Source organism: Zingiber officinale, chromosome 10B, assembly GCF_018446385.1.
Source record: "Zingiber officinale cultivar Zhangliang chromosome 10B, Zo_v1.1, whole genome shotgun sequence".
Classification (NCBI taxonomy): Eukaryota; Viridiplantae; Streptophyta; class Magnoliopsida; order Zingiberales; family Zingiberaceae; genus Zingiber; species Zingiber officinale.
Genome location: NC_056005.1, coordinates 94,316,424 through 94,328,135, shown reverse-complemented (window position 1 = coordinate 94,328,135; position 11,712 = coordinate 94,316,424). Strand labels below are relative to the sequence as shown.

Below are 11,712 nucleotides of genomic sequence, written 5' to 3'. Positions count from 1 at the left end.
GCCAGGGTTATTTTTGTGTCGAGCGACTTGACTTGTCGCTCGGACTCGGCCAGGGCGTGGGCCTGATCGACCGTCTTCTTCTGCTCGGCCGCCAACAGATCTTGAGCTTTCTTCAGCTCCTTTTGCAGCTCAGAATATGAAGGGTCTTGAGGGCCGGACGGACCGACTACCGCCTTCAGTTGCCTTAGTTCTTCATCTACTAAGGCCAAGCGGTTGGAGACAACAATCTCCTCCACCCATCTCTGACAAAAGAAGTTGTTATTGGCCGATCGGAAGGAATGCATACAAAATTCGGAGAAAATAAACTTACCCCTGTGGCCTGCTGCATATGACTATTGGCCAAATTTCGAAGGGGGATGAGCGCGATGCGTGCCCGAGCGTCGGAGGATTAGAGGTCGCCGCCGAAAACTGAGAGTGGATGGTTGAACGCCTGACTTGTTGAGAGGGCGGAAGGGTGCTGACTGGAACAGCCTCAATAGGGGCCACCGGGTCGTCCCATTCCGAAGGAGTCCGATCGGACGAAATGGCTTCGACCTCCGGAGCTTTTCCGCGAGCACTTGCAGTGGCTCGGGCGGCAGGTTGAACAGCAGACGTGGCCGAACGGACGGGAGTCTCCACTCGTCGCCTTTTGGGGAGAGGCTGCTCTTCTTTCGGAGCTAAGTCGTCACCCCGAGCGGAAGGCTCTTGGCTGATGGTTGCTCCAACCGCTGGCTCGGGGAGAGAAGCCTGAGCGGCCGACTCCCCGGCATGTGTCCCGCTCTCTTCTTCATGTGAGCCGACCGGCTGGATACCAAGCGCTTCCATTTCTTTGGTTGCCGCGGCTTCGAGCGCCGCCACCTTTCTCTTCAGAATGCCGGCCATTACCGACTCCATGACGATGTCCGCTGCAAAGGAAAGAAGAGAAATCAGTTAGCAATCAAAGCATATGCCCAAGTTAAATTCTTACCGAAGCTGCTCGGAAGAGGAGTCCGTACCGAAGATGTACATCACTCCTTCGTGAAGAAGCTTATTGATGTCAAGTCGCAGACCGGCTAGCATATTTGCAGCATGGAGGTAGTCCGGGCGGGTCTTGAACTTCTTCAGCTCGGGAGTGGGGGGTATGTCAACCTGCCACTTGGTCCGGAAATTGGCCTGATCGGGCATACGAATATAGAAAAATACTCCTTCCAATGTTTATTGGAAGAAGGCAGTTTGTTAAAGAAGACTAGGCCGGGCCGAGCTTGAACATGAAGGTGCCCGGCTCGGACTGCTTGGGGTAATAAAAATAAAAAAAGATGTCCGGTCGGAGCGGGATGTTGTGGATTTTGAACAAAACAACAACCCCACAGAGAAGGCGAAAAGTGTTGGGTACTAGACTGCCGAGCGGAACGCCGAAAAAGTTACAAACATCTATAATGAAAGGATGTACAGGGAAACGCAGACCGGCAGTAAACTGGTCGCGGAACACACAGAAAGCTCCGCGCGGCGGCCTATGTGGCCGAGCGGAGGGACCGGCTAAAAGAAGTTCAAAGTCAGCGGGGATTTCAAAATTATCTGTCAGAACATCAAAGTCACGCTGGTCGAATCGTGACTGCATGGTAGTGTACCATGGGCCGAGAGACTGGTCTTCAGGATGAGAAGAACTAGTCATGGTCCGAGCGAGAGAAATCAAAAAGGCAGAAGAAAGACGACAGCAAGCGAAAAGAGTACCCTGGAAGTGAAAACTGGGGAAAGAAATGCAAAGAGAGCACCGGAAACGAGAAAGAAAAGAGACTCCTACGAGAAAAAGGAGGATCGAAGGAAGAACACCTGAGATCGACGGAAGCAGAAGAATACGATCGCCGGAGCTTCAGAACGCGAGGGTTAACCGGGAGCTCGCAAAGGAAGGAGTAAGGCGACGGAGGAGAAAACGAAGATTTTATAGGGCGGAGGCCGGGCGGCCTCCACCGTTGGATCCAGGTCACGGGAATCAAAGCGTGCATCGCACCGTCCATTTCGAACCGCTTTGATCCCATCAAAGCACCACGCCGCCGCCGCCGTACGATGACGACAGTGCGCCACGTGGCATTCAGCCATTCGAAGCATTTAATGAGCGCATGCTCAGCCTTAATGTCGAAGATTGGCGCAGATTACGAGGAGGTCCAAGGAATGTTGCTGTTGACTAACCTTAAGGCCATCCCTGTGGTTGGCCGAGCGGAGGATAATGGCATGAAGGCGTCGCCCGGCTAGACTCGCAGTCCAGTCAGTCGGACTAATCGCCTCCTTCGACTAGACTTGAAGGGGAGGCAAGTGATCCGGCGGTAAGAACAGGGGACCCCCGTTCTGGGGAGTCAATGCCACGTGGAAGTCAAAGGGCCAGGTGGCCGACCGGAGATGGGTGGGTCGAACGCCCGGCCGGCTGACCGGTGTCTAACTGATGGCAAAAGGCGCCCCAGCAGGAAGCTGGGCCCCGACGCTCATGGTACAGGATCGTAGGGCCGAGCGGAGGGCACGCTCGGCCGAAACATGAGGTAGCATACTGCTAACAGTCTCCACAAAGCACATCACCGAGAATCTTCCAAGTAGACCACTATATGTGCCCGACCGGACGTAAGGCAGAGGCTAGCCGGCCGGACGCCCGGAGGCGGGCCGGCCGGACGCCCGGCCGGAAGCAAGGGGAAAAGGACAAGGGACATCTTTTTCTGACAGCGGGCAAGCTCTACGTTTAGGCCATACTCCAAATCTTACAACAGGGGGTTCCGCTGTCCCATCGAAGACATGCTTGGACTGTAGCAGTATGGGGTCAGGTAAGCTCACTGACAGGCCCTTTCTGGGGTATGGGCTGAGGACACGTGTACACCTCTGTATGTGTGCACTCGCTTCTCCACTTCCCTATATAAAGGCCCTCATCCTTCGTCGGAGGTACGCATTCTACGATTCTCGGAGCCACTTTCTTGTTGAGCTTTGCCTGACTTGAGCGTCGGAGGGTCGTCGCCGGGAACCCCTTCCCGGCCCGACTTGCTTGCAGGTTCGCCGGAAGTCCGTGTGGACGGCCAGGGATCTACGTCAGCAGTTGGAGAGCGCCACGTGCCCAGCGTCCATTGATTCAGCTTTCGGACAGGATCAACATACATTATATTACCAAATATAGTAGTGTAATCAAGATTACATTACATTACATTACATTACAAATTTGATTATATTACAAGCTCGATTATATTACACCCAACCAAACGTAGTTATAGTTACTATAATATGTTTAGGTAAATTTAAATTTCAGATTTTAGATTTATACCTTATAAAAGTTGAGTTAACTTAGTTATGATTCTCGCAGCGAAGCTCCTTAGTGAAAACTCATCGCGATTGAGTGGCACCTTGCGTGGCCACGTCCACCTCACACAAAAAAACCGCCGACATGGCTTCATCTTTTATGACCCATGCCCTAACTCTCCTCCTCCTCCTCCTTCCTCTTTCACAATTCTCCTTCCGTGCCCTAACTCTCCTCCTCCTCCTCCTTCCTCTTTCTCGAAGCTCCTGAGCCCTGAGCCGCTTCTTCCCTCCTATTCTCGAAGAGAGGAGTGAAGCCTGTCGCCTTCGTGCCCTAACTTCTCTGGCCACAGTCTCGCATTCTCCTTTCTCTTTCTCATAGTGAGGAGCGAGTCGCTTCTTCCCTCCCATTCTCGAAGAGAGGAGCGAAGCCATCCATTAAAAAAAAAACAGTGAGTTTTTTTTTTCATCGTTCACGTTTTTTTGTTTCATTTGTGTGTCTCCCTCCCCTGCCTTAACTTCTTCTTCCCACTCTCTTCTATAGCCCTAACTCCTCCTTTTTCTTCTCTCTCTCTTTCAAGGAGGAGTCGAAGCCCTGACTTAGTTACGGGGCCACACAAGGTGCCAACTCAATCGCGACGAGTTTTCACTGATGAACTTCGCTGCGACAATCATAACTTTATATCAAGATATTATTTACTAACTTAATTAAAATTATTTAAATTTTATCCAAATCACTTTAAAATATACATATAATATAGACTATTAGATAATTATTGTAGCATCCATAATCATAAACTATAAACTCGCTCTAATTATATTGTAGCAACTATGAAATAACTTCTAGACATTATAACATACACTTGATAGTTTTTATACGATATAAATCCTATCATAAACTCATTTTAAATACATTGTAGTAATTATCAAATAACTTCTACAATAATGCTGGATCCAATAGTATTTTCATTATATATATATAAAACTTATCCCAAAGGATTATCTATTAGAGTATACTCATGATCCTACATCCTAATCGTTTTATAGGACTAGTAGAGTAACAGTGGACTTGCCCAAGGAGGAGAAGAGCCTTCTCCATCGAGGAGGAGACATTTAGGAGGTGGTCTTCTAATTCGATCGCAAAGAAACAATCTCTTTCGGGTAACCCTAACGAGTTCGGTAGAGCAAAGATGGACTGGATGATTCTAAACACATTAACCACAAGTAAAATCCGATAGATTGAGATGAATGATAAATAGATGATGGTTCAGGTCTGCATACTAAGAACTCACAATTAACATAACCTTTTTTCAACATAAATAGCTAAAGACAGGAGTAACTGATGTTTTATACTGATCGAGAATTTGAAATTTTCACTTGCTCGAATTGATTGGAAGAAAGACACCCTCTGCTGCTAACCAAACATTATCAGGTCGCTTATCGCGAACTCCACAAACCTGAAGGCATGGCAAAAATATAAGTTGATCAGTAATGACACTAGCACGTCTACATTTTAGTTGAAATGAGGTTGGTGTCACAATCAATTACCTCTTGTTGTCCTCCAGCTATGCGAGTATATTTCTTGTCATGACTGTGTAAGTAACTGACTGTATCGACATGTTGCAGCCTTATCCGCTGATCTTGTCTCCATGTCTTCCCATTTCCCACAATCTCCAAACTAAAAGATGAAAGTAGTGATTTAGGTAAGGAACGTAATCCAAAAGATGCATTGATCTGTGAAAAGGAATAGATATGAAGCTATTCTAACCGCCAAAAGTCTCCGGTGTCAGAGCTGTCGTCTCCTCCAAAGCAACTCACCTATAGTAGAGATCAATAGAAAAAGGAAAATGATCACAATTGGGTAAATAAGATCAACACCGACAATTTATTTTGTGTGCAAAAGCCAAGAAGTGAAGAAAATTGGTGAATCAGTGTCTGTGATGCTGTTTTCGCCAATGTTGGAGGGAATAATATCCTGAGAAATTCTTATACAGTCAGGCGACAATTTGTCTTCCCCAAACTTAGGATATAACTAAAAGGAAGTTTCAAGTTTGTTGTTCGAGCTAATAGCACTATCAAGATCAGGAGAAGAAAGGGTGCACTTGGATGGCATGTAACCTACACAAGGCATCTGGAGCTAGCTTGAAAGGTAGAACCCATTAATTACAACAATTTTAACGTATTCAGAAAAAATTTAAAAAATAATCAATTCAACGGAAACTACAGATTGACAGATATCTATGTATTGTGCTGTTACTTGGATTCGTATGACAATTCAGCACAGTGAGTGCAAGTAAATGATCTTTGACTCATCTGGAAGGAACTCTAAACTCTTTGAAAACCGGATCTATTGTTGAAGTGGCTCAATACAGGATGGTGATGAGGACGATGCCAAGCTTTCTATGTGGTATTTCTAGTCACGAAACTAAAAGATTTACTGCAAGCACCTTTGCTGCTATTTCAATTGATTGATCATGATGTTATTATTAATCATATTTTGGTCCTTTGATAAGCGTTATCCATTTCTGATCCTATTGATTATGGTATTTCCTAATCATCCTAGCTGGATCTCCTAGATTTGCATTTCAGTTAATTGCTAATCCATAAGCAGAAAACCTAAAGCCACAAAATCTGTCCACCAAAGTACAAGTTCTGCCCAGCTCTTCATCAATAAATGATGCACCAAAGAAAATCATACATAAAACTGTCCAATCCACAAATTCTATGATTGAATTTAGTTTTGTGCATATGCAAATACAATAGAAATCCAGAAATTAATTGATTGCGCCGAATTCAAAAAATCCAAAGCCAAAAAAACGTGAAGTGTTTTATTTACTTATATAGACAAACTCGTGGTAGCTGTTCTAAACAATTTTGGATGTGCCTCAATTAACAAGATGCATGAAGAAAGCAGGATTATTAGATGTGCCTCAATTAACAAGATGCATGAAGAAAGCAGGATTATTTTCACATCAAATGTTTGTATGTGTGTGAATAATGAATCAATGGAACCATAGAAAATCAGAGGCCAAAACAGAAAATCAATGGCAAGTTCGTGCTAGCAATCAACATGGACCATCATAAGTGATACTGACCTCCAAATTTCCTGTTATTGGTGAAGCATGCAGATGACTATGCAGCCATTTTCGTGTTCTCATATGCTGTAATCTAATGATAGTTCCATGAGGTATTATATCGCCTTGTTTGGCAGATGAATCAGGTTGAGACTTGACAATCTGCATTAATAACCATAATACCATATATCACAACAACAACAAACAAACTTTATCCCACTAGGTGAGGTCAGCATATGGATTCTTTTACGTCATTGGGCTCTATCCCTTACCATATCATCATCTAAAATTAATCAATTTTATCTTATTTTATTAGTGTTAACCAAGTCTTTTTTAGTCTTCCTCTTCTTACCATATATCATGCTAGGAAATTTTGAGATTAGCAATCAGATAATTTAATCAGGGCAATGCTAGTTCACATTTGAATGTCTACCAAACATGCAACTGACTAGTGAATGGAACCAAATAACCGGTCTTTATTATTCTAGTTAAATACAGCACAATCCTTGTGATCAATCAAAAAGCAATTGACAATTTTTATTTAATATGGCATTGAACCATTGTACAAGTAATGATAACGTATTTTAAAAAGGCAATAAAATAAAATGGCAAATAGCAAATAGTGCCAAACTAGCATGAAGAGAGAAAAAATACTAGACCATTATTGTACATTAGATCACATAGAAATAGGGACAAGACCATATGGAAGTTTTGGATTACTACTGCTAATCCTCTAATGCATACAAAAAGGTTGAGATATTCCATATGCTTCCAAATACTTATTTAAGTTGAGATAGCAAACAAAAAATAAATGGTAGATATGATATGTTTCTTTTTTCTTTCCAAACAAAGCTTCATACCCAATTCGGAAGCATAGAGGCAATAAAAATCCATGATTCTCAACTATTTACGGCCCAAGGTTAGCCTACATGAATTTTTCTTGTTATTAAGCTTTCTCTATATGGATTAGGAAGTATAATATCATTTAATCCTTTCTACTCTGTCAATAATATATTATGTCTGGTGAATGATGCAGGATCGACTCAGAGAGTCATTCACCTATAGTTCAATACTTCAATGAACCAAAATTTTGAATTTTCATGCTTCAAACACAATCTGCATGTGTGAGTTGATCATGACTATATGCAGATCACACACAACAATAGCATTATTATTAAGAATCTAGTATGCAAGGAGAAGACAATGGAGTAATATCACCAACAATTCTAAACTTAACCATACCCAATAGCTATTCGAGTCATCCACGTTGGCGAATCCAGTGACCGATTGCTGCCCACTCCCCGACCCATATGGCACATCGTGCGAGTGCAGCCGAAACTTAGTCTTCTCGTGCATCAACTTAATAACGCTACCGTAGGTTATCTATAAAAAAAATGAAATTAAAAATTAAAAATTGCCTCGGAACCCGGGAAGCAATCTAGGGTTTCGGAGTAGATCCACCAACCTCGACGCCTTCTTCGACGGCGGCGGCAGCGGGTGCAGGGGATCCTTCTGGAAGCTCGAGGCCGAAGTAGAGGAAGACGGCGAGGGCAAAGAAGGAGAAGGCCATGACGAGGAGCAGGAACAAGAACCAATTCTGTTGCCAGAAAGGGAGGTCTTGGTGGTCGTGCCAAGAGGGAGGCGGAGGCGAAGAGGGGGGCTTCGAAGGCGAACGGGTTCTGCGGCGGGTGAGCCCTTTTTCCTCAGGCTGAGCCACGGCGACCCGATCGCGGCCGCTCTCCAGAGCAGTGGGCGACGACGAGGAGCCTCTCTCCCTCTCTCCCTCTCTGCCCGGCGATCGCAATGGGCTTGGCGTCGAACTGCAAACGTTGTAGAAAAAGAGAAGAGAAAGCAACGCTTGACCACGTCAGTTAGTGCTTATCAGCCAATTGCATTCTGACACGTAGCAATTATGCTGAGATGGCAATATATTATTAGTCACAATTTTAACGAGAAACAAAGAATTAAAATTGAGTTAAGGATATCTTCAATAGTATTTTTTTTTTTTTTTTGAGATTTTTCTTTTTGAAACCGTGTCAAAAACCTGGCCACAATGTGGCCAGGTTTTTTATTTTAGAAACTTTTAATTTGGTTCAATAAATGTAACCTAGTTTTTTTTTTTTTAATATAATAGGATAAATTCTAAATTATCAGTTCCTCGATCTCTAATTATTACGATAGAGATATTATGAATCAATGTCTATGCTCTAGTGGCCTAACTGAAGTTTTTAAGAATTGATGGATGATAGTAAAAAATAATTAATAATTTTTTAATGTGATTTAATTAGTTTTTTAGTTTTTTTATTTCTTTTCAAACGTTGTTTTGTTTCAAATGTTATTTTATTATTTTTTTTTAATTGTGCTTTCTATCATTTCAAATTATTTTTTCCAAACGTTATTTTTTCGACAATTTACCAAAGGACGTTGCTTAGATATTGTATTTATTAAAAGACGCATTGTAAGTTGATATTTACCAAAGGGCGTAATTTAACAAATTCAATTCCCAGATTACCCCTCTGGCTACCTGGCAACCACATTTTTCAATTACCATTTTCTAAGCATTCAAGGCACAAATCGAATTGAAAATTAATTTGTGGTTCGGATGCACGTCATCTCACCATCTCTCTTGTTAGAGTATATACTAAAAACCTATCTTTTGTAAACATTTATTTTGAAATAAAGAATCACATTGGTCAAAAATGTCTATATTTATATGCTAAGTGTAGTTGTTCAATTAATTTATATTGTAGATAACATGGTGTGTGGTGTCACACACAGAAAATCATGTTATCGGTTCTTTATAAATTATAAACAGTAGCTCACGACTAAGATGGATAGGAACAAACTGTAAAATACCGGAAAAAATGACGATTATTAATAAATGAATTTTCCGGAATTTTTGGACATTTTTCGGGAATATTTCGGAGCTCGTACGGACGAGTTAACGGGATAAAAATGGGGCCTGGAAAAGCCTGTTTGGACGACCCATTTAAGCGAGGAATTGTTTCTTTTATAAAAATTCCTAATTCCTTTTTCTTTTTCATTTATTTTCTCCCCCCCCCCCCCGTGTTCCTTCTCTCCCGAGCCTCACTCCCGAACCCGACGCCGAGAAAAAAAAACAATAGCCGACAGTCGGCCGCCACTGAGCCCTGCCGAAGCCGCTGCACTCAATGGACTTGAGCAGCGCTGTCGCCTCTGCCTAGCATCGCCGTCGCCGTGCCCTAGGTGCCGAGCGCCACTGACCACCGTAGCACCGCCGCACCTTTTACTCTAGCGCCGGCCTTCTGCCCGCGATGCTGACCCCCTCTGCCGTCGGTGACGAGCCACCTCTCCGACTTCCCTGTACGCCGGCCGAAGTTTCCCTTCCTTGTGTCTCTGATCTAGAGTGATTGCGGCCTTGTTTCTGCCCTATGCGACGCCGCCTCTGTACACTATGCCTAGGTCGCCGGAAATCAAGAGCTTAAGAAGGTGACAGGGGGTAGTTGTAACCCGGCCAGTGGAACTGAAGGTGAGGGCTTAGGGTTTGTTTTTGTTTTCAATTCTGTGCTTTGATTCTTATCCTGCCGTGAGCAGCACTTGGGTGTGGGATGGCTAATTTAGTGTATAGGGTTTGGTGGACAGCGGCTTCACCAACTTCTGATTCTCGCTGTCATCATCGAAGAAGAGGTAATGGGAACAAATTATTACTGGACTTTAATTGTTAATAGAGTGTCTTGTGATTTCTTGATCATTTCTTCTTGATCCGGTTGGTGGACAGCAACTTGATCAGGGCAGTAGGTTGTTACGTCTGGCCAGTAGGTTTGATTTGGGGCTGTTGGAACTTGTCGTGGCAATCTTGCTTTGGTTGAGGGCATCAAGGAAGAGGTAAGGTCAGTAGGTTATGTTTTGAATTGAGTTATTTTGTTGATTAGTGAGTTTCCTTCTTGATTGTTTTGCAAGTGGATTTCCAGCCACTCACCTTGTTCCAGCAGAAAACACATTCCTTGATTATGGATTAATCACGGCCGTGAATTGAGGTAAGGTTTAGAGTTTTGATTTTCATGGTAGATTATTGCTAGTTGTGTTAGCAATAATTAATAACTTAAGTTTATAAGTTATATAATAGTGTAATCAGGATTAATGAAACTTACCCTAAATGATCAGTGGATTAGAAATTAGTTTAGCTATTTGTTTAAAAATTAAATTAGCTAAACTGTGCGAATTGATTCAGGACTTTGACGCGAGACGAGTATCTCGGAGTCAGCTTGGACCTTTCTATTTTATCGGAGGCGGGTACTTTTGACTTATTGTCTTTGATATGCTTAGTAATTAAATTAACAAGATGCATTAATTGTGTTTCTTACTTGTTTCGGTTAATCACTGCCCAATACATGCTACCTGTTGATTGATTGTTTGTTTATATCTTGTATGGATATGTACCTGATTCCACATGTTCATGGGTAGTGATATAACCATATTTTACCATGTCAGGACCTAGGTTTGATACCTTATATGATCAGATACCTTGATATGATTCATTCGCTTTGGTGCACATTATGATATGTCCAGAGATTGGTTTAGTATATTACCATGTTTAGTGACATGCACCATTCGCATGATTGCATCTTGAGTGATTGATTGCTCCTTTATTGTCGAGCACTTTGCGGTTATCATCGGTGCTCCGTTGTGGCGCTCATGGGTAGCGGGACACGCGTGGTAGCACGTCGGTTTGACTCTTCGGTGCTCCGTTGATCCGCTCATGGGTAGTGTGACGTGTAGCACGTTAGAGATTCCTCCCGTCACAAGTTATCAGGAGATGAGAGCATGGCGCTCCCCATTTATGATTTGGGGTAGGAGTACGTATGTACTCCGAAAGCATCCCGTCCACTCGATCACTCATCGGAGTAGTGTTCTGAGTGTACGGTTGTCACAGCCCTACCCACTCGGTCCCACTGTTGATGGCTGACTGGCGTCAGGGGTGACCATGACATTGGCATCATATGCATGATGCATTTATTGTTTGTGTTTGTGTTTGTTGCACTTATATGCTGCACATTGCTTGGATACCTTGATTGACATGCATACAGGTCTTCTATACCTTTCGGACTGTTTGTCCTTTTACGGGTCCTGGTTAGTATAGTTTCTCTCCTGCTTACTTCAGTTTGGTATTTACCTTTATTCATCAGGAGACTGTACGCATGATTAGTGCTAGGTGTTATTTCTTTACTTTGCATATCAACTGTACCTGCTGAGTATTGGACTCACCCCGCCTCCATTGTTGTTTATTTTATTAACTGCGTGGTTGTGACAGCCAGAGGCTGAATACATATATAAACTGCGTGGTGATTGATTTTATTTACTGTTATTATTCCAGCCGCCTGTGGCTGAGTATTTAGTGCTTGTAGAAAATTTTGATTGTCCGCCGTACAGGGGA

At 43.1% G+C, this 11,712-nt stretch overlaps 1 protein-coding gene and 1 long non-coding RNA gene across 3 annotated transcripts; one reads left to right on the top strand and one right to left on the bottom strand.

Annotated features, from left to right (window-relative positions):
- Positions 1 to 4,439: 4,439 nt before the first annotated feature.
- On the bottom strand, positions 4,440 to 8,124 carry LOC122029841 (stromal cell-derived factor 2-like protein). The gene is made up of 6 exons (XM_042588972.1): positions 7,765 to 8,124; positions 7,542 to 7,682; positions 6,321 to 6,461; positions 4,994 to 5,043; positions 4,774 to 4,903; positions 4,440 to 4,682 (listed from the first exon to the last, which is right to left on the bottom strand). Exons 1-6 carry the CDS (start codon positions 7,867 to 7,869, stop codon positions 4,599 to 4,601), a joined length of 651 nt encoding a protein of 216 aa, XP_042444906.1. The 5' UTR covers positions 7,870 to 8,124; the 3' UTR covers positions 4,440 to 4,598.
- A 1,534-nt stretch (positions 8,125 to 9,658) lies between these two features.
- LOC122030504 lies at positions 9,659 to 10,295 on the top strand. Of its 2 annotated transcripts, none has more exons than XR_006125446.1 (4): positions 9,659 to 9,807; positions 9,873 to 9,965; positions 10,057 to 10,163; positions 10,250 to 10,295. It is a non-coding gene; the product is annotated as an uncharacterized LOC122030504 (long non-coding RNA). The 2 variants fall into 2 exon arrangements; XR_006125447.1 differs by having other exon boundaries at positions 10,239 to 10,268.
- The last annotated feature ends 1,417 nt before the right edge of the window (positions 10,296 to 11,712 follow it).

Excerpts from the sequence above, each read along its gene's own strand:
- LOC122029841 (XM_042588972.1), bottom strand. The coding sequence starts at position 7,869 with ATGGCCTTCTCCTTCTTTGCCCTCGCCGTCTTCCTCTACTTCGGCCTC. Across the intron at positions 7,683-7,764 it reads CCGTCGAAGAAGGCGTCGAG|ATAACCTACGGTAGCGTTAT; the intron begins GTTGGTGGATCT and ends TTTTTTTTATAG. Across the intron at positions 5,044-6,320 it reads CAATAACAGGAAATTTGGAG|GTGAGTTGCTTTGGAGGAGA; the intron begins GTCAGTATCACT and ends TCTCTACTATAG.